The sequence below is a fragment of the Ziziphus jujuba genome, chromosome 5 (assembly GCF_031755915.1).
Source record: "Ziziphus jujuba cultivar Dongzao chromosome 5, ASM3175591v1".
Classification (NCBI taxonomy): domain Eukaryota; kingdom Viridiplantae; phylum Streptophyta; class Magnoliopsida; order Rosales; family Rhamnaceae; genus Ziziphus; species Ziziphus jujuba.
This window is the reverse complement of record NC_083383.1, coordinates 11,340,147-11,363,676: the sequence shown is the minus strand read 5'-3', so window position 1 is coordinate 11,363,676 and position 23,530 is coordinate 11,340,147. Positions and strand designations below refer to the sequence as shown.

The following is a 23,530-nucleotide window of genomic DNA, read 5'->3' as shown; positions in this document are numbered from 1 at the left end:
CTGCCGCAATTGCATGAGCAATAAACCACTTTCTTTTACCATTACGTATAACCCATGCAGTTGTGTGGCACATTGAACTCAGTAAATTAAGCACTTTCATATAAGTTTTCTCATCAAATTTGTTTATTTGTCTATGAACAATCCCTTTAAAAGGACTATATATATATATATATTTACTGTTTTGGTTTTGAATAAAAGGAGTTAAAAAGAAAGAGGTTTGGAGCTAATTATGCAGTAGAATGAATTGCCTTTTGTTGGTTCAAAAGGCCAAAAACCCAGGACAGATTTTCAACTCTAATTACTCTTGCTATTTGCTAATCATTTTTCAACGCCTTACAACCCTCCAAAGTGCTTAAATGACTACTCTCTCTCTCTCTCTCTCTCTCTCTCTCTCTCTCTCTCTCTCTCTCTCTGTTCTTTAAGATTCTGTTTCCACATATATTAATAATTAATTAAACATATAAAGAGAGAGAAAAAATATAAAAAAAAAAAGAAAAGTTAATAGTTAAAAAAAAGAAAAAAAAAAAAAAAGAGGATAAGTTACAAACAGTGTGTCCCTTATTTGACACAGAGCGATTCGTCGCCCACAGAATCGGAAAGTGAATTTCGTTATCAAAGCCACCATAAGCCATTCAATGGCATTATGGTAATTAAGTGCATATGGACTTGCATGTGGTTGAGTTTAGGACCACTCGAGCTGGTGGGTTGTGATTGGTTATGGAGCAACACGATCAACACCGAATAAATACCCCGAATATAAAGTATGGAGCCTGAAAAACAGGAATTTCAAAAAAAAAAAAAAAAAAAGGAGAGAACAAATAAAAAAATTGGTTTTTTTATATTTTTATTATTCTTAGTTGTTTGAGGAGAGAATATATAAATGTTGTGGGAGTGCTCACATGCAAGTTGCATATAGTGAGAATGAGATGAGATGAGATGAGAGTCAATCACGAATTCAAATTTTTTTTTTTTTGAAAAAAAAAGGTTTAGGAGGTGGGACCCATGGTACCGCGTTTATGGTGTCGGTGAAAGAGAGAAGATGACGTGGCCGGAAGGTAGGGAAAGAATAAGGAATGAGCGCGCTGCTTTTAAGTCTCACAGTCACGGTGGGGAAGTAATAGTAGTGCTAGTTTGTCGGTTTCTGGTGGATGGCGGTGGGATTTACGCGGATTTGGATTTTGGAAAAATATATACAAATTCCAAAATAAAAATATATATAATTAGATAATATAAAATAGAAAATAGAGAAATGGAAACAAGAAACTAGAGGTTGGGCACCTTGGGTTTCGAAATTAGGTGCCAGATGGATGCTGAGGTGGACAAATTCTCTCGTCATGAGGTTATTTATTTAATTTATTTATTAGCTTCGGGTCCCACCTGTGACGAATCGATTTGGTTTTTGGTGTTCTGTTTGGTGGTTTTTGTTTTTGGTATTTTTTCATTGCAATATTAAAAAATTAATGTAGTTGTGGCTTATTACATGCTTTTTAATGATATATTATTAAAAAAATGTTAATTGCTTTGGTTTTTTTTTTTTAATGAATTACACTATAATAAAATTTGTAAAGTCATCATTATTAAATAATATAATTTTTAAGTTTTAATTTTTTTATTTATTAAAGTTAAAAGAAATAAGATTCAATTCAATTTAATAATGTGACTGATTAAAAAATATATTTGTTAATATTATTTTTTGCCATATATTATTAGATAGACAATGTTAAAATTTAATATTGATATTTATATTTACCATTAAAAAAGATATGTCCATATTAAAATTTAAAAATGCTATAGCAAAATACATTTTACCATTAAAAATACTTTTATAAAAAACTAGAATTGGATAATGACCAATACTAGATTTTACAATTTATTTTTAAAGAAAATAAATAAGCATATACATATATATATGAAATAATACGGTATGATATTGTATTGGAAGTAGATGATATGTATAAAACTCTACTTTTTTTTCTTTTTTTTTTTAATCTAGTAATTTTTCTTTTCTAATAGAATATTGATGATCAATAGTGCACAACACATCATGCCAAATTATTTCCAATTAGTGGTAATTTATTTATGAGAAAGGAAAAACTAGTGTTTCTATATATATATATATATATATATATATGACTAAAAAGGAAATTTTTCAATAAAAGGCACCTATATATGTATGTGCTTTTGTGTGAAGGGATGGTTTTGAGTGTATATATGGCATTTCCCATGTGTGTTTGGAATTTGAGCTTTACTTGTAAATGTTGAATTGATATTATTTTAGCCGGGAAGAATTAGTGAGTATTTTAGCTTTTGAGTACCCTTATAAACGAAATTATTTTGATTTACGAAAACAAGAAAGAAGTAAAAAACCGAAACATTCTAATATCTAATGTAAAACAATAAATAAAAGACAAGAATTTCAACTTTAATTTTTAGGGATGATTATTGATTCACCAAAAGGAAAAAAATATTATTTTTGATTTTGCTAGTGGCATTGCTCATCCTCCACCAACCCAAATTTGGATTTCTTGTAAACAAGTTTTTTTTTTTTTTTTTCAATTATCGATATTTTGTTTAAAGAAAGAATCTTTTATATATATTTTTTTGTAACTGCTTAATAGTGGGGGACATCTTTAAATAATTAAATTTTTTTATGAATTTAATCCCATAAAAATTAAATTTGTTTATATACCTAATAGCATATGCATATATATGGTCATATAAAAATAAAGAAAATGGACTAAAACAGCCAACATACGCAATTATACACCTTTTTGGTTGACTTCCTAATAGTAGGTTAAAGTAAAGTAGGGGTTTTCCATTGACATATTCCTAACTTGTAATTTGAAAAAGCCATAAAAAAAAAATAAATTGTGAAAATTGAAATCGACACCAAGACTGTGATGGCATATGATGAATGGTGCTCATGTTCTGTCATTGAAATTTTGATTACAAAGTTAGAAAGAGTCGTCAACGTTGAACTTTGTTTTTATGCTAAAGAAATCAATTCCGAAGTTTGTTAGAAAGATATATATGAGAATCATGACGTTCACACCACGTCCTTTATGTTGCAATAACACAGATTATTAGAGTTTAAAATTCATTAGAAAAAAAAAAAAAAAGAAAAAGAAAAAGAAAACGAAAAAAGGAGAGGAAATGGTTGAAAACGTACGTTTTACATACATATATTTTGTTACATTTTACTTTGTCTTTTACAATATTCTTTGATCAAATACTAATTTAAAGATAAAATCAATTTGTTTCCTTTTTCCCCTTATATTAATTTTTCTGATGAAACCCGAATGGTATAACAATGATATATGATTTCTGAGCCTACAAAAATTTCAAAACTAAGGTTTAGTGTTTGACATTTTTAAAAGTTGTTTGGTTAAACCAATTTGTTTTGCTTTTTTAATAAAAAATCATTTTATTTTTCGAATATATATATATTATAATGACCATTATGCCAGAACATTTCTCATACAAAAGTTTGGGGTTTGAATCCATTAACTTGTAAATTCATATAATTTCACAATTTAAATGATTAATCTAAAAATATTTATTTTTTCTAATTAAAATTTTAATATAAAAATTAATATCTAATTAAATATACAATTAAAATTTACTATCTTAACATCGATTTGATTGATGATTATCACCATAAGTGATTGAACAACAAAACTCTAACATGCACCAATCACGTTAAAAAAAATAAAAAATAAAAAGGGTTTTCCATCTAATGGATTGGTGAATTGAAGTTTGTACAATTTCCAAGTTATACATAGAAACAATTTCTGCAAAACAAAAAAACATAGAAAATAAAAACAATAATTGAAATTACAATTTGTTGCAAAAAGAGATAAAGGATTTGGTTTGTGCAGCAGTGGGATAAGCAATAGGAAATGGACCACCTTCCTCATCCCATAACACGATGGGGGACCCCTGAATCTTCCTCTCTACATGTACCACCAAAGTATTGCACCAATACAATTCTTACCCCCGTACCAAAATTTCCACCCAGCATTTCAGGCCACAATGGGTTTGAATATTTCATGAAATTCCATTTTGCTTGATGCCCATAGCAGCCTCTAAAACAGCTGACAAAGTGGGGTTGCTTTTTTGCCACTACTTCAATCTTTTGCTTATTATTGCCATTAATTCTCTCCTCAAATACTCATTTTACCTTTTTTTTTTTTTTTTTTTCCTACTTTGAGGTCTACATTTATCCCTTTAAAAGCACTTATTGTATATCAAATTAATATATATTTAAAAAATATCTTACTTTTTTTTTATAAATATTGGATGAACGGGAATTCAAATTCATAATTGTTATAAATAAAAAAAATTTTGCCATTATAATTTTCTTTGGTGGATAAAATACCATAATTGGTGATTTGAATGGATGCCTTTAACACACTGCAGAATTTTATTTTTTTTTTAAGTAGATTTTTGTAATCCATAACCCAATGGTGAACAATACAATATAAAATTATAAGTTAGGTAAATTAGATTCAAAATGTATTGAGCTAGATGACTGTAAATGCAGATTCAAATGGGAAACTGAGATTCAATAACTCTTGAAAAGGGCCTAACATTTGTGAGTCTGTTTCATTTCCTGTTTCTTATTGTGGAAATCATGGTTCATATGTTTGAAATATGCGGTCCACCCACAAGGAAAATGTTGAACTTGACATATGATAACAATTTGTAAAATTTAATATCATCTTACATCACTTATATCTACTTTCCTAATTGATAAGATGATTGAATGGGACAGAGACACACAACTCTATCACCATATATATTTATTTCATTTAGACATTGACATTATCCCTGAAATGCTACAGTAAAAATAAAAGCTTTTCAATTTTCATGAAAGACTCTTTAATTAAGTTTCCATCCACGTTATGCTATTAATTACTTAACCATATTTTTCAAACCAAATATAATTATAATAAAAAAAATGAGATTTATCATTATTGATGATCACTATTACTAATAGGATCCATATTTATAAGTTATTTATCAAACATGTTAATGCTAAAAGTTAACTTTTTTATTTAGATCTTAATTTTTAAAAATGCATAATTAATTTAAATAAAACAAAATAATAATTAACGTGTAAGCATGGATCTTATTAACAATAATCGCTTATAATCACAAATAGTAATACTTTTATAATAAAAAACGATTTACAGTTGTGCTTGTTCTTATTTCATACTTTTTATAAACCCAATGGGGGCAAAATATTTAAATAAACAAACAACAAAATATATATTACAAAACCAAGTCCAAAGTTCTCAAACTCCAAAGTGGATCTTGATCCCCTAGGCTGTTTGACTCCATAATTGATTCAAATTTTCTTCATTATTTTTTTAATGTTTCATTAAATAGCAAATTCAAACTTAATGAATAATTGAAAATTGAATATTAAGGTAAGGGTCTAAGTCTACAAAACATTTCACGTGAGGTGGGTATCTTTCCATCTTATAAAATTAATTCATCAAAAACTTGACTTCAAGCATTAGGGTAAACCCCCCACTGATTCTTAAAAAATAAAAAATAAAAAGCTATGCCTAATTTGCATAATTATCGCCTAAAATATCAGGTAATGGACAAAAAAATTTTGCTACAACTGTGAGTGGGACCACCAAGACTAGTAGCAATCAACTTCCAAGTTTCCCTGTTTCATGGGTTAACTATGATCTAAGATTTTGCAGTGCTAAATGCTAACCAAAAGTCAATCTGCTTCCTGCCTTTACATTTAAGCAAAATCAAACATTTTTTTTATTAAAAAAAAAAAAAAAAGAAAAGAAAAAAACAACCCACCAAGAAGTGTTTATCAATGAGTGGAAAAAAATAAAAAATAAAACCTTTGAATTAGATGTCAAAATGTTATGATAACATATATAGCGTCGAAAATTTGCTTTGGGCACGTTTTATGACACAGCAAATCATGCTGCTTTTTTGATATATATGTAGAGATATACATATACACATATATTTCCAAAAAAAAAAAAAAAAAGGTTTTAATAATAATAATTTTGTTATACGTATGAATGGCAGCCACTAATTAGATTCTTCTCTCTGATTAATTATATGTCTTTTAAAAGAGCAGACACACTGAAAATTTACCTCTTTGTTAATCTCTACATATATTTCCATGCTTTTGGGATACTTGAATACTATCATTTTCATGGATGGCTTATCAATCTTGCAATTTTAACACGATCACTTTGAAAAGTCATTGATCGATCCATCTCTTTCAGGTAAATAGGGTTAGTGAAATGGATTTATATAAACAAATTAAATAATACATTTACAATATATTATTCTCAATCAATTTGACAAGAAAAACCTTATCGTTGAATTGATAATGGTTGGATTTTCTATTAAAACTGAATTTCTTTCATTTTATTTTATTTTATTTTTTTTGTTTTTTTGCTCTAGTTGTCTTTCCTTTTGCCTAACGAGACAAATGTATACCTTTAAATTTGTCCGCCAGTCCAGCGTTACACCATTTTATAATATATAAAAAGATAAGGAATTCTTTGCTCAATTTTGACCCTTATTACCTCACATTTTTTTTTTTTTTCTTTCGTGTAACTATCAGAATTTTATTGCATAAATTCAAGAATATTCTGAGTGTACAACGTGATATGAGTTGGAAAATACGCGTTTTTGGAGTCAGAAGGTAGCGACTGCATTACGTGAGCCCCCCCCCAGTCGGAGAATGGGGCAAGTATGAACCATCATGCTCCTATTTCAAGTACAAGACAAATCCTGTTTTGAAGAATCAAAATGGTCTAGACTGCTACCACCAGCACTTTTTCCTTCTTCTTTTTTTTTTCCTTTTTTTTTTTTATAATTTTTTTCTCGCAAGTGAAGTTCTTCTAATGCCACGGACATTTAAGGCAAAAAAATTCATTTTAAGAAGATATATCATACACATTTTTAAAAAAATAATGGGAATCTTTGTAGAGAGTGTTTAATAATAAAATCATTATTTTTTCGAATAAATAATTTGTATTCGAATTTATATCCTCAATATAAAAGTAATAATAATAAAAAAAGAATGATATGAGAGATCTGGGGAGATTAATGCGAGCGATTTGTAGTTGGTTAATAACTTTAAAGCTGTACAGCCAAGACCTCTAAGAAGGGAAAAAAATGTACAGAATAAAAAAAGCATTGTGTTGTACCAATTTCAAGAAACACAAAAGCTGTTAAGCTTCGAATCCAAACCCAACCAATTACATGTAATGCATCATTTACTACCATTTCAATGTGTCCATAAATTTGCATTCCTTACTTTGGAAAGTTCTACCAACAGTATCACAACCTTGGATCCGTCTAACGCTTTCAGTTGATCCACCAATGCCCACTTGCATATCCAAGCTTACTCATGCAACATGCATAAATAAATTCTTTGTCAAATTCATCGCCCAAACACTAGGCTTGAACAATGACATGTGGTGTGTTTGATAATGGCACTTCAATAATTTTTAGCCATAGCTAGCAGAAGCGAAATCACAACTAATTTGGATGAGAAGGAAAACATACCATGTGTTTTATTTAGTATAGTATAGCTCACTACCATTTTGGATGATATTGGTATAACATAATCTTTGTTTAACCAATTGGGTGGAACTCAAATTTTAGTTGATAAAAACTTTTGGACCATCTTTGTTCCTTGGCCATTAAAAATCCACTAGGGCATTATCAATCTAATGTGACAGTCTTAATTTTGATGGGAAATATTAATCCAATATACCTACCACTACTCTAAGACTTATCCTTAATGATTGGACAATAGAGGAGACCACCCAAAAACAGATTTAAGTGAAGTGGGAAAAAATTGGTATTATTAGGCTGATGTCCATGACCATGATGTTTTAGGCAGCACTAGGGAATCATTTAGAATGATTAGAAACCTCATGTTCTGTAAAGTAGAAATAACACCAAGTTAAAGTTTATTTTAAAAAAAAAAAAAAAATCCCTTTCAAAATGAAAAATAATTGCCCAACTGAAACATAGCCTGTCGGTTGTATGCCCCACCTTTTGCCCAAAACACAGATATAGATATAAGAACCTCGAAACCCCGCACTGCATGTGATGTGTTTAAATGATAAGCATCCCTTTTTTTTTTTTTTTTTTTTTTCTGGTAATAGAAGCATTTTTTGTTTCTTTCAATCTATCTTTTTTTTTGGATAAATTCTCTTTCAGTCTTTCATTACTTAGCACAATAAACAGTCTCTATTTGCTTATATGAATTTAATCATGCATGTGGCCTCTCCCTATCATAAGGGCTTCAGAGCCTATGCAAGATTAGATTCTTCGTCGGAAAAAAGGAAAAAAAAAAAAGAAAAGAAAAAAATATGGACTTATTGCTAAGAACAACTACCTCTTGGTCATTCAGCCAAAAAAATAAAATACTACCTCTTGGTCAGTCAAATTAATGTGAATAGGAAGTCGGGTAAAATTTAAGATTTAAAAAAAAACATTGATTTTTAAAAGTAATATTTTAGCCAATATGAAAAAGGAAAAATTTATTCCATGTTAGGAGATTGGATTTTCTTTTGAGACGATGGAAAAGGAGATGAAATAATAACCCATTTCATGAGAAAAAAAGAAAAAAAGAAAAAAAGAAAAATTGAAACTTCCATATTCAAACACAGTCTCTGTTAACAAAAAAAAAAAATCCCTCCTTTATAGGGAAAATTTCGACTCATAAGAGGCCCCAATCATTAACTATCAAATCGGCAATATTTGAAGAAATGCATTAACCTTATGTAACAACAATATTGGTGGGATAGAATAGAAACAAAAATATACACCAAATTAGTAATTTGTTTATTTAATATCCACCACCACCATGGTTTGATGACATTTTAGGTCAACGCATTTAATTTGCTGCAATGGCCATCACAAAATACTAAGCTCTCTCTCTCTCTCTCTCTCTCTCTCTATATATATATATATATATATAGATATAGTTATGTATATAATATAAATTTTCGCATATGGATATTCGAATTTTAACCAAAATCCGGATGCTGTGTGTATGATCAATATGAGAAAGAGATTAATTATTTGCACTGCATTTTAATTTTATAAAAATAAAATATTTTGACGAAAACATGATTAGATATATATAAATATATAATTTAGCTGTAGAATATGTATATGTCTTTCACATCACACATATATATTAAGCAGATTAGGTTACATGTAATTAATTTGATATGTTTTAGATATGATGTACATATTTTATAACAAAATTATATAAATATATATATATATATATATAAATGAAATATTCTCCTGAATAATAGAATTCAAATATATATATATATAAATGAAATATTCTCCTGAATAATAGAATTCAAGATATATTATTTAATACAATATCCTATAATATATTATGCGATGTTAAAATTTTAATTTACCTGCTTGCAATATATGTTAAAAAGTTATCGCCGAAATACCTTGGATTCCATCTAGGAGAATGAAACTACATATATGATACTTATATTTATATGCATCCAGCGCCATTTCATGTTTTGCACGACAAGACTCGATCGTTTCAGCACCCGAAAGTGATCAGGGAATGTTCACCATCAGACATATGTAGGGGGCAGGTGGAGAGGACCATATGCCATTGGAGTGGAAGCTATGTATGTATTAATTGAATATATCTTCTTTAATATTAGACATGGAAAGCACGTTGCAAATAACTAACTGCCTAGTACATGACTAGTCTTTAATTTCCGGCAGTTTCTTTCATATACTGTATATACTTTCAATTCCATTTACGAGATATTTATATAAGGGCTAATTATGAGTTTTCGAAATGCATGACCGTAAAAGCCAATTAAGTTCCAAGCATTAGTTACTAATAAGTGTTTTTTTTTCTTTTTTTTTTTATAGCATTAAAGCATGAAATTTCAAATTAAATTAACATGACATTTTTTTTTTCCCAATTTATGCCAACTTTTCGTTTTCATCTAAAGTGAAAAACAACAGGATGAGAAGACATCGATAATTGCTCCCCTAATAAACTACTGAATCCTGTGGACCAAGAAGGTTTTATAATTACGGCAGGGTCACTGTATAACAATCTATTCAGCTATGAAAAAACTAAGCAGTATTACAAACCGTTTGAGGAATATCCATATAATATTCTGACCCAAGAATTATTATTAGTTTTTATTTATTTATTTGAAAATAGTTATAATCCATTACTCAATCCCACTTACCTGTTTGCTTCATTTTTTTAGTAAATTATCTTTTGAAGATGCATTTTATAATATTTACGTCTCATTCTCAGGTGAAAACCCACAACCAAATCGAAGCTGTTCTTGGAACAATAGTGTCTATCTTAATTTTCTAATAAGTATTAAGAGTATTTTCAAGGACTTTTAAAAAATAAGGAGTTATTTTTTATCTTTAAACATAAAAAATATAATTTTAAAATCTCCTCCAATAATATTTTTTATACTATGTATATATATATATATATTTTAATAAAGATTTATTATTATGTTTTTTTTGTTTTTTACCAATAAATAGTAATTAAAATATTTTAATTTAATATAATAATTTTGAAATTTGATAAATATTAAATAATATTAAATATCAAAAGTGTTTTTGACTTTTAGTCAAATTTATTTTATATTTTAAAAAATTAAATTATAAATCGAAACTTATTTTTAAAAATTAACTATTTAAAATAAAGAACCTGGAGCTATAACGGTTAAAATGCTCTAAAGCAAAAAGGTGCACCGGAGAGGAATTTTCAAAAAGACCATGAATTTACTCAAGCTAGCTAGTTACACTCGTACTATTTCAGGTCAACTGATAATGACCTGTTTAGGCGGGTGTACACACAAAGGAAATTTAACACAATTAAGGTAAGAACGTTGAAGAATATTTATGGTGAGTTAAGTCTGTATGATGACAACTGGAGACAACTAAGAAGTTTTGGTTCCATAACACCACCTAGTACAACCTTAAAGTCTCCCACAGCCCATCATATTGTACGACACTTTATTTTTTTGTTTCACTTTTCTTAAATTAGTGACAAAATTTTAGTATATTTTAAAAACATTTTTTTTCTTTTAACACCTAATTTATCTTATTTTTGTAATATTTTTAAATAAGATAACATCAAATCAATGATAAACAGGAAGAGATAACGAAAAGAAAAAAGAAAAGGGATCGAAGATCGATTCCTAAATTTGTAACATGTTAGTTAATTTATTAGATTCATTAAGTTAATTAGTTGTTAACATGTATACAATTTTAGCATGTGGACTTTTTTTACTTCTTCGAAAATTTTGGTTTATAGAACCTTTTCTGTTCAATTTGTATTTTATTTTATTTAGTTTCCATATAATTTCTTAAAATATTTCGAACAAATTTCAAAACTGAGCATCTAAACACATTAGCTTTAGAAATGGGTCATATTAGGATTTTATTTATTTATTTTTTTTTTCAGATCTTCGTTTCAACACTGCACATTGCAATACCAATCCACAACCAAATACCATATGTGAGGAAGAGAATAGTTGAGTATTCCACCAACCTCATGGAAAGGTTATGAATGAGAAGGGTAGAGAAACAGACGATAAATATAGGAACTGAAAGGACCACCTGGGGTTTTATTCTCCGATAATGATCTTCTTTTAATATTTGGATTTGCATGCCCGCCCTCCATTTTTATGGACCAGAGTGACTGCAACTTGTGCTTCCCAATTAATAGCTGATATATGCTTTAATCAATTTGATATTCAAGATCAGACCCGTCAACCAAAAGTTTTTTGTTTCGCTTTCACAATAATTGGGCTAGCAAGGCTATTCAATGGGCTATCTAATGGGCCGTAGAGAGAGGCTTTTAAAAAAATAAAAGACATAAAAAAAAAAAAAAAAATTGGGGTGAGAGAGGCTCGAACTCTCGACCTCAGGATAACTCAGAAGCTATGAGACCTACGCGCTAGCCAACTGCGCCACCACCCCACTGTTGACGTGGAGCCCATTTAAAAATATTAACAAATAAAATCCTTGAAGCCTTTTGCTTTTGGGCTAAAATCCACAACGAAACGAAGGGAGACGAGGGGTCTATACTTGGGTAGCCTGTAGACCACAACAATATTGGACATTAGGCCCGTTAAAATGTTTATACATGTATTTCCATGAGGCTGACATTTATCTTGGGGGCGAATTAGGAATGAGCATTTCTTCAAAATCATAATAATAATAATAATAAATTTAGGAGTCAGCATAACATGAACAAAAAAACAAAATAAAATAAGTTGGGCATTATCGACCGGATGATTAATATTTGACCAAAAAACATTTGAGCTCGACAACTTGGATGGATACTGTTCACGAGCACTTGGGTTCTCAAATCTCAACCAGTCGCATGTGTTTTTTTCTTGGTTTTTTCAGTTTCATCTGAACCACATATGCCTTGGATTTACTTACTTAAATTCATTGCTTTTCCTCTTTATCTTCACCCCCTCAATACTTGGAGATGTGACCCAGCCAACTCAACCACATGTTAAATTATCCCCAAAAAGAAAAATATATATTTTGGTCGCCAAAAAAGTTTGGATGCGCATTTTGTCTCTTTTTCTCTATAGTGAACATAAAGTTATTGATACATACTGAACCCAACAAAGAAAATGAAGAAGTTTCGACTATTATTTGTGTAGACAATTATTAATTCGAATTATTTTTATCGTGTCCAAATTAAAGCTTCGACTACAAACAATATACTAGTATTATAAGCGATACATTGATGATGATCTCTGTTATATATACATATATATATATATATATATATATATCTTCTTTCATCCTCTCATTTGAAAGATATACAGCTTTATGAATTATTTAGACTATGAAATAAATTCGAATGTTTTAAGCTATTTTGAAGGTATACACTTAAAATGATTTCAAACATATTTTCTCTCATCATGCGTCAAAATAAATAAATAAATGATAATTCCTCATCAAATTCATGACAGCTTAATGGATTGGATCTTTGATCTATGATACTTTTTCTTTTTTCTTTTTTTTTTAAAAAAAATCTATCCATATATAGTGTCTGTACATACATGTGTTTTTTTGTTTGTTTTTTTTTTAAAAAAAACCTAATAGATAATCAAAAAGTTCATATGAAATGTTTTCTACAATAATTTTACATGTAATGTTCGTGAGAAAAATAAATAAAATACCATACAAAAGAGGAAGGGCGGCACGAATGGGTTTCGACCACCATATATATATATATATATATAGTTTACAACTTGGCTCAATCTATTTTTCTTCCCCTTGCCATAAACATAATTCAAATAATTTAAACGTCTTTAATTAATGGAAATATAAAATAATAGAGCCGAAATTGTATATACCTAATATTAATTAAAAGAAGTTAAAAGCATTTATATACGAATATTCCTAACAATATGAATTAAATTTCTTAAATCCGCTGCTCCTTTGTCCATAGCTTAGGCATTATAAATGATCTTTCCAACTTTTCTATGCTTTTGTATTTGTAGGTTTATGATAAAAAGATTACATGTTTAGATTCTAAGATTTGACAAGGCTTAATTAGTGTAATTCTCTCTCTTTTTTTTTAGTTTAAAATATATATTGTAATCCTGATTTTTTATTTTTATTTTTTAAAATTCTATGCTCCATGACAACATTGACAAAATGAAGGCTACTTAATTCCTTGTTTATCATAATTACAGCATCCTCGATTGTATTACTTCCTTCCTTTCAAAAACTAATAATTTCGCATTTATCTTACACTACTGAAAAAATAAATGATTTTATTCGTGGTAAGTAGGACACAGTTGAGAGTTAATTTCATCGGGATTAATTAATTAGTGGTTGACCAAACATAATCCTCTGCAATTATGTTGGGTCTGGCAAATGGGCATCAACTTTAATTAATTTAATTAAATTTCCCATTTAACTTTTTCATCCACTTTTTTCTTCTTATTATTTTTTCATATTTGCTTGGATAATCTTTTTCACAGTGCAGAGGATTTCCTATTTTATTGATGGGCCTAAGACCAAACGGTGTAGTTCGACCAAACTTTTTGCTAAAAATTGCATGCGGGACCAAAAAAATATCGGGGAGACAGAGAGAACCCAGATTGAGGCATCAGAAGAACCCATCATTTACAGGTATAGCTGCTGGAGATTGACATTGTATTTCAGAAATTAATTAATTAGTATTCCTTGCTTTTCTTCTGAAATATTCTGATCAAGACACTTTCCTGCCTAAGATGTTTTATACTGCAGATTTGCTTGCACAAAAAGCCTTGCATGACAACGTGCTGTTTGACCTTAATTGTAGTTTTGATTCTCTTCCAAGAGACCTTTTGAACATTTTGGCTGCTGATATGCTTGGAGACGGCCTCTCCTTGTAATTCTTCCTTTTCTGGAGGCTTTTTTGTGCTGGTTGCAATGAATTCTTATTTATCAAAAAAAAATATATATTTTATAGGATATCACATACATCCTATCTCAAAATATCCTATCATCTACCAAATTATTTATGCAGCTTAAATTTAACCCAAACTTATAATACATCTATATATGTATGTTTGATTGAGGAATGGTTACACTTGCTTTTATATATGTATACACATAATCAATCTTCCATCAAGTTCACTCAATAAAACCTGTTAGAAATTTTTGAATTTAATTTTAGAAGATATATAATCAAATCCAACCCTTTTAAACAAATTCATCAAAGGAACAAAAAAAAAAAAAAAAAAAAATCCAACAACTGTTTTAAAATACATTTATTCGTCATTATCTGATACAAGACTAACTGCATATATATTTGCCCATCATGTTTTTTCCATCAAAATCAAATTGATTATAGATATTAATAAGAAAAACTAGTTATTATATTATTGGTTAAAAGGTCATTTTCCTTCCAAAAAATGGTGCATATTAAAGATAATATTACAAGCTGTTTTCAAAGGTGTCCCAAGAAAAAGACAAGACATGAGCTTTTAATCCATACATCATTACAAAAATACAAAAAATAAAAAAACAGAGCGAACAATCTATATCCTAAAATTGGAGTGGTGGAAGAGGTGTGCGTATGTAGATATATATGTAATGGGAAACTTTGAGGAAGAATGTTTAGAAAGCACCTTTTTTTTTACTTTTTATCTATACAATTGTTTGGCTACTTGAAATTAGCAACATGCATTTGTTATATACGTATATATATATATATATATATATAGAAGAGAGAGAGAGAGAGAGAGAGAGAGATGCAAATACAAGGTTTAAATAGGTCATTGATTGGGTTTGGAGGGGAAGAGAGAAGAGAAGAGAAAGAGGTGGGTCATGAATGAAAGAGGGAAAAGGAGAGTAGATGGAAATCCAGCTCATTGTCGTCAAAGGACCCCACGTGGGAGAGGACTGCCAGTTCACGGACCTCTGCAGTTGTGTTCATAAAAACTAGACCTGCTCTTATCATAGCTGTCTCCTCGTCCCTAACGCTGGCAACAATCTTTCTCTCTCTTTTTTCTCTCTGTGTTGGTGTTCGTGTGGTGGTCATGGACCTCAAAACCTAGAAAAATAAAATAAAATAAAATAAAAAAGTCATTGCCAAAAGTTTATATCATTATCATCTTCTACATAATCTAATCCCTACCGTCACAAATCACAATCTCCCTTCAAAAAAGTCATAACCGCTGGATGACTTTGTGGTTCCAATTTCATTAGCTTATGGACAAGATAATGGTCTTCCATTACCATTTAATAATACTCCTTATTCTAATTTCATGGACTCAGAGGAATGATATATATTTGTTTATTTTGAAATATATGCAAGTTTTTTTTTTTTTGGTTTGTTTGTTTCAATCCTAGCCGTCCATTTGCACATGATTTTCTATCTTTAGACAGCCTCTCATTGGTTGGATATACTAGTTATAAAATAGATTTTGGATTCTGTGTGCTAACTGTTCTTTATTTTTTCTTTTATTCAGTTGTTTTTTCTTTGATTGGAAGTTGGTTCCTTTAACAGCTTATGATTAGAGAGTTAGGAACATGGGGTCATGTGGGAATATTTGATCACCATTTGAGCTTAATTAAGTACCCAAGCTATCCTAATTTTATATACCTCTACACGTACCATTAACAGATAGACAAAAAGGAAGAGAAATTTTAACAAATTATATACCAAAAAATTAAAGTATGTTATATGTATATGCTTAATTAAAGTATTTAGCTAATCTAGCTGTTTTTGATGGTAATAGTCCTTCTTCCAGAGCAGCATGTTAATTTAAAAATTTTAATCATAGCATTATTAGTTTTTACACAAACAAATACTTTTTTTGTGTGGTCCAATCCTGCAGGCACATCGATAAAATCGATAAAAAAAAAAAGGACACACAAATTGAAAATTAAAAATTTAAAAGTGTCAATTAACTCATCAACTAATACTAAGAGGCACACTATGGACAAGTTCCTTTCTGATTATCCTAAAGAGTACCACATATCACATCCATTGAATAATTTGTCCGCGCAAAGTGGCAACCCGATGATGATCGGAGGGTCCATTTTAAGTCCCACATATATATATATATAATATAGACTCCCACCATGATTAATAAGTTCAAAATTTGTATTAACAATAAATAAAATTAACTAATTAGTAAAGAATCTATATTTAATCACATTAATATCCAAAAATTGAGATTAAACAACGAAATTTTCTATGGACTGGATGGGTTAATTAAAATTCATTTGCTTAGACCAAAAAACCAAAAATCCAAGAAAACAAGAAATGGAGAAGAACATTGTTATAAAAAATAAAATAAACAATAAAAAAGATGGAGGAGTGGAATAGAATAATTTTTTATTTTATTTTTGGTAAAAGTGGAATAATATAATTTGATTGGATGGGGGTGGGAGGGTATATTAATGCAGAGACAGGAGAGGACACATTTCAAGTGCGTTAGTCACGCAGCTGTCATTCGGTATTGCAAAGCCACAACCCTTCTTCCTCATAGCCAGCAAATCAGCGTTTGCAGCTGTCGGATCTTTCTTTTTTTTTTTTTTTAATTTTTTTTTTCTTTTTAATCAACCAACTTCTCCATATCAAGTCATCCCCAATATTTGATCAAGATAATTATTATTAAACAGGGTGAAAGAAGAAGAAGAAGAAGAAGAAGAAGCACAACAAAAACAAACATCATAAAACTATTATCATATACCACCTAGCTCCTTTTTTTTTTTTTTTGCTCTTCTCTGTCAGTCTTCAATGATCTTTTTCTCTTTGTAAATATTGATGGAAAGGAGAAGAAGAAAACGCGTATTATAGAAGAAGAAAGACCAAGCCCAATAGACAGATAGATAGATAGATAGAAGGCCATCATCAATATGAGGTGGAAGAGAAAATTACAGCTTATTAGAGAAGAAATATTGTCCTGTTTCTTTTCTTTAACTTTATGAGAGAAATATTATTATCCAAAAGTACTAGTGCTAGTAGTTCGTGGAAAAGTAGCAAGAAAACGAATTTCAATAAATTTGATGTTTTTGAGGCTATGGCTTACCCACATTATCGGTCACAGTTTGGAGATACAACGTTTACCAAAGTTTTTGTCGGAGGCTTAGCTTGGGAAACACCCACCGAAGAAATGAGAAGATACTTTGAGCAGTTTGGCGAAATTCTTGAGGCTGTTATTATCACAGATAAGAATACAGGAAAATCTAAAGGATACGGATTTGTAAGTCTCTTTTTTATTTTTATTTTTATTTAGTAATATATATATATATATATTTTAAATATGGTTCAGTTCAATATATTATATATTCAAAATTTTCTGAATATTGATGGGAAAATAGGTTACTTTCCGTGATCCTGAATCGGCAAGAAGGTCATGTGCGAACCCAAATCCTGTTATTGATGGAAGAAGGGCAAATTGTAACATCGCTTCATTGGGAAGACCTCGACCTTCACCACCAAGAGGTCCATAACTTATTTATTTATTTATTTCTTATTATAAAATGATAAATTTGCATTATGATTTTGTTTTCTTTTAAGATACGCAGACGACTTTTTTTGATAAATAAAATTAAAAAAATTATTAAAAATGTGTGTTTATATAAGCAGGAAGAAATCAAGGTGGTAGTCCTTATCAAGGAGGGACACCACATGGTGCACCACCGGCTTATAGTGGAGTTCCAACACCATTGCCACCACCTCCGCCCCCTCCTGTTATCTATCAACCTTATGGGTAAGAGAAATAAAACCCAAAATTATTAAAAAAAAAAGAAAGAATTAAAACTGTGCTTGTCTTTATATTTCTTAATAATATAAAAATGGTCCATGCAGTGAAATAAATAAAAGGGGCAAGGAAAAAAAAAAAAAAAAACCAAAAAAGTCACGGTGTCATTTTCTAAAAGTTTTGAAAATTTTTCTTCGGGTACAGTTGGTATCAACCTGTAAATGGCAATTATATAAAATCATATGTAAGAAATTGACTTGGTAATTAATGGAGGCATGGTGGGGTAGTATATTTTTGCAATGGTCATCTTTCGATGTGCCTATATATATTATTGTACATGTGCATCGATCAGGGTCAGGGAATTATACATGTATACATCTACATATCTATATAGAGTTGTTTATTGTTTGGGGGACCCCATCAAATTCGATGATGCGTGCCTTCTTATTATAATTACATGCACTATGAGAAAATGAGGTTTTGTTTCATAAATTATAAACAGAGAACCATAGCAAAATTATGTTGTGTAAAATTACCATATATGTATATTGTTCTCTTTCTTCTCCACCATTAATTTGCTTCAAGTGCTTTTAAAGTCTCTTTTTTTTCGCTGGAAAGTGCTTTTGAAGTCTCATGCACATTTGAGGTAGCTAGATTGTGAAATATATACATATATAATATGTATGTATGTATCATATATTGATCATAAGCTGACATCAATTGTACAAACATGTATTAAATTAGTGTCCTATTTAGTACTTGGCCAATTTTTCATGTAGATTCTTGTGTGCAATATTGTAATTTTACTGCATTTGTGCTTAGCTTAAACTGCATTGCGATTTATTACTGCTCTGATATGTATAATAAAATCGTCCGTACTCATCAATTTCATTGATGACTGCTATCACAGCTACCCAACCTACACGCCTGATTATGGGTACCACCAAGTAAGTTTCTCTCTCTCTCCCCCCCTCCTTCTTTTTCTTTTTCTCTTTTCTCTCTTTAGACAATGAAAAGAAAAATGTTTTAATTTATTTAATTATTAATAGTATATATTAATTACAATATTATTGAGCAGGCTCTGTATAACCCACAAATGCAACATTCACAGTATTATCATCAACTCTATGGAACATCATCGTCAACCATGCCCACTCCTTACTACTATGGATACTCTGTGCAAGCTCCCAGGGGAACATTTTCTACACCCCAGCAGGCGGCGCATCGTATGCCCGGGCCTTCTTATCTTTACTATCCTACACAGATGGAAGGAACATCCTTCACCACTTATCCTCCACCCCATCCCACCACAAGGCTTCACAGCTTAATTCCCTCTCCCAATACTGGTACAAAATCATTTCTCTCTCTCTCTCTCACCCTATTTATTTATTTATTTATTTTTATATGCATGGTTTATGATATTTCCCACCCTGATAATAAAGATAGATATAGATATAGTGCAATAATTAATAAGGGGATTTTGTAAAAGATGGGGAGATATATATATATATACACACACATAAGGGGCCACATGGGGAACCCCATGCCATGTGAATGAGCTGTCTGGGTTATGCCCATATGACCCATGAAAAGTAGTGACAGAGAAGCATAAGGGTAAACTAATAGTGATTGCATGTGGTTTTCATCGGTACATGTCACATATATATAATTTTTTTTTTATATACATATGGATGGGGGTAGATTCTGAATATGCAAGTCAAGTGGTCGTGTAAAACAGGCCGACTTTGCAGTATTACAAATATTAAGAAAGATAAAGAAGAGGAACATAGATGTAGCCATGCACTCCTAAGTTTGGCTCAAAGATAAAAATCACTAAAAATACACATTTAAAATTTCGGGTTGGAAACAATATTGGATAAAATTTCTCCCCTTTAATTAAGAATATAATCTCTTTCAATAAAAAAAAAGAAAAAAGAAAAAAGAAAAAAGATCATAGATCTAGCCATGGCTATTTTTAACAAATTAAATGTTATGCCTTAACATAAACAAATTTTTTGTTTTAACAATGGGGTGGGATTTCATTTGGATCAAGATTTAAACCCCAAATCTAAAAGTATATTTTCAATAATTTTAACATTTGGCCAAGTCCAAGAATACCCTATTCATAAACATTTGAACATGCAATTTATTAGAAATGTAGCTCGAATATTAATTAAAAAAATTTAAAATGAAAATAAACATAAAAATCATAAATTAATTATTGCAAAACTATCTTAATCAAATGTTTATTTTTGACTTTTTTAGATTTAACTAATACACTGTTATGGTTTCAAGGTTTGTAATTGGGTTAATTGATTATGATAATACTCTCAGATTTTAGGATTTTACAATTTAGGTCCTTAATTTTTTAACTCAGCAATTAGGCTCTTGATTTTCAATTTGTTATATAATTTGAACTCTTTTAACTTTTAATAATAAGGTTTAACAACTCTCATATGATTGATATTAAATCATATCAAAATTCAAAATATAAGATATTAAAGATAAAAAATTTAAAATTAGTTGTAAAAAATTACTTTTCTAGTATCTTTTATAGTTTAAAATTTAGTATATTTTAATACTAATCACAAGAGATGAAGGTTAAACTCAGTAATCACAAAGTTAAAAAAGGCCTAAATTGCAACTAAATTGAAAAATTAAAAATATAAATTGTTAAATTGAAAAGTTAAAGATTTAAATTAGAGAATTAAACTGAAAGTTTCAAAATCTAATTAATCCTTTGTAATTTTAATCTATTATTTTGTTTTTTAGTGAGTTGGAAAATTGCATTCTAGTTAATATATGACCCAGCATACGGCTGTAGTTGAGTTGTCATTTTTTAAAGGACCACTGTAAAACACTTTTATAGCCACAACCCCACGCTTTGAGAAAAGAAAAAGAAAAAAGAAAAAAGGTTGGCCAAAAAATGCAAAATTTTATTGGAGCATGGTCTCTCAGAAGCTATAAATTGATATGCAATTGTGAAAGCGTCGTAAAATAACGGACCCTTCTAACCAACGGATTGACTTATTTGTGCAAACTTAAATACTATAATGCTCTGGTTGTTGAGAAATTCCTCATACTACCATCATTTTTGTTATCGTATTTGGTGGTCTAGTAACTATTTTTTTTCCCCCTAAGCAAAAAGGTTCAGAAAATTTAAATTAAATACTTGAACTTTGATTTATTTACTCTCATCCCGCCTCTAAATTTCTAAGACTCGAGTAACTCATTGCTAGCTCTAGATGGATGGGATATCTATATATATATATATAAATATAGATATATTATATATATAAATTTTCTAGAACTATGTACCACTTTATTTTATCTTATGATGTAGACAGTAAAAATAAAATCCACATTAATTGATCCATTTAGCTGTGTAGGTTTTATAATTAGTACATACATCAACATATCTATAAACATAACTCCTAGTATAAGTTAAGAGTTAAGGGATAGTTTTAACAAAAATAATTCTATATATAATGTTTATTTTATTAAAGAAAAAACTATAAAAAATTGTAAACACAAACATAATTTTCAATCAAATTAAAAGACATTTTCATATATTTTTGAGATGATAAAAAATATTCGCACAAAATTATATGTTAATATTTATTTGCACATATATTTATGTTGTTTAGAGAAAAGCATCCAGTAACCAAAAGACGAAAATATATAGCTTTTGAAGTGGATTGATTATGACATATATCTGTTAAAAGGTCATTCAATATTGAAATGGTGTTGTTCTTGAAACAGTTTAGACTATCATAATTGTACGATAGTATATATATGGCACGTCCCAAGAATGGCCTGTGACCTGAAAAATATCATAATGAGTTTGACCCTACGAAAGATGAAAATATTGATTCTTTTGGGAGTTAGGAACTAACAGGCTAAAGACAAGGAAGGACATACATTCTAAACTTCAAAGACAAGGAAATATGTAGACCTCCACAATTTCAAGCCCTCTCTCAAATTATTGCATATATATATATAAATATAAATATAGAGTTCATAATCCTCTCTCTATATACGTCGAATGCATGTGGCAAAAATATCTTTATAACAATGATTGTTATTGGTTTCAGATTCACAGACTCAACGGCATTCCTCCGCAGAAACAGAAGGTGGAGTTTTCACCTCAGAAAGTCCAAATACCTAAAAGAAGTCATCCATATATACATGGTTTGAAAAGTTTCAGTTGTATAATCTTGAACTTATTCATTCCCATGATCATATCTTTGTTCTATTTTCAGAATTTTATAAGAAAAAAAAAAAAATTGGGTCTAAAGCTGTAAGATTAGGCGAACTGCTTCAAGAGACTACTACTGTTCTACACGCCATGAGCTTTGGCAAGAAAGGACGGGCCCAATCAACATACTTATGCAAATTCTTTCTTGATTAATTTTTTTTTTCCATTCAGAAAAAAAAGGAAAAAAAAAGAAAAAGATTCATTACATTTCAATTTTTATAAAGATAATGATTCTCCTCCATTATAATTTTCTAACGTCGCTGATCACCAAATATTGTACGAATAAGGGAAGTTTTTTATCCCTCAATAAGAAATAAATTTTACTTAAAATCATGTGAAATCATGTGACCGGCAGTTCCCTTTTTTTTTTTTGTTTTTTTTGTTTTTTTTTTTTAATGGAGATCGTACATTTACGTTAATTTCACTGGAGAAATAATAGTTGTTTATTCTGTTTTTAATATCTGAAGTGGACTTAAAATGATAATTTTTTTCAATTACATAGACAATAATCCAGCAAATGGGGATTATTCAGAGCGGGTCAATGGACAATGAGGATGGAATTACTGTTGGGTGGTTAGAACATTCTATTTTTAGAGATAAAGAGGGTTGTGAACTTTTTGTACGTCTATTTTTTTTGAAATATTTCCGATTGTTTTCGTAGATGGAGATGGAATTGTTAGAGTCGTGTTCTTTTTAGAAGAGTAGAATCGAAATACAATGTCGAACAAGTAGGTGTAATATTTTGCAAAAGGATTATTAAATGGAATTTCCCTCAACATAGAAAAAGAGGAATATCCACTGCTCTAATTATTAAGTAGTTTAATTTATTTAACTTTTTGCGTCAATATTATTATGTAGAATTAAGTTAATCTAATTGTAATTAAAGTAATTGTTTTTATAAAAAAAAGGTTAATCTAGTTGCAACTACCGCAATCTTATTGGGAAGCAATTAATCGGCCCTAATTTACTTTCTCATTGTTTCCTCATACAAGGATGATGAGTT

The 23,530-nt window shown here is 29.5% G+C and overlaps 1 protein-coding gene and 1 non-coding gene across 3 annotated transcripts; one reads left to right on the top strand and one right to left on the bottom strand.

The window, feature by feature from the left end:
* Positions 1–11,930: 11,930 nt before the first annotated feature.
* TRNAM-CAU (transfer RNA methionine (anticodon CAU)) lies at positions 11,931–12,015 on the bottom strand. The gene is given in 2 exon segments: positions 11,931–11,966; positions 11,978–12,015. It is a non-coding gene; the product is annotated as a tRNA-Met (tRNA).
* Positions 12,016–16,910: 4,895 nt separating this feature from the next.
* LOC107418044 (uncharacterized) lies at positions 16,911–22,857 on the top strand. Of its 2 annotated transcripts, none has more exons than XM_048475280.2 (6): positions 16,911–17,768; positions 17,887–18,010; positions 18,155–18,278; positions 19,180–19,216; positions 19,381–19,615; positions 22,364–22,857. In XM_048475280.2, exons 1-6 carry the CDS (start codon positions 17,490–17,492, stop codon positions 22,435–22,437), a joined length of 873 nt encoding a protein of 290 aa, XP_048331237.1. In that variant the 5' UTR covers positions 16,911–17,489; the 3' UTR covers positions 22,438–22,857. The 2 variants fall into 2 exon arrangements, with proteins under 2 accessions (XP_048331237.1, XP_048331236.1); XM_048475279.2 differs by having other exon boundaries at positions 16,919–17,768; positions 19,348–19,615.
* Positions 22,858–23,530: the final 673 nt, after the last annotated feature.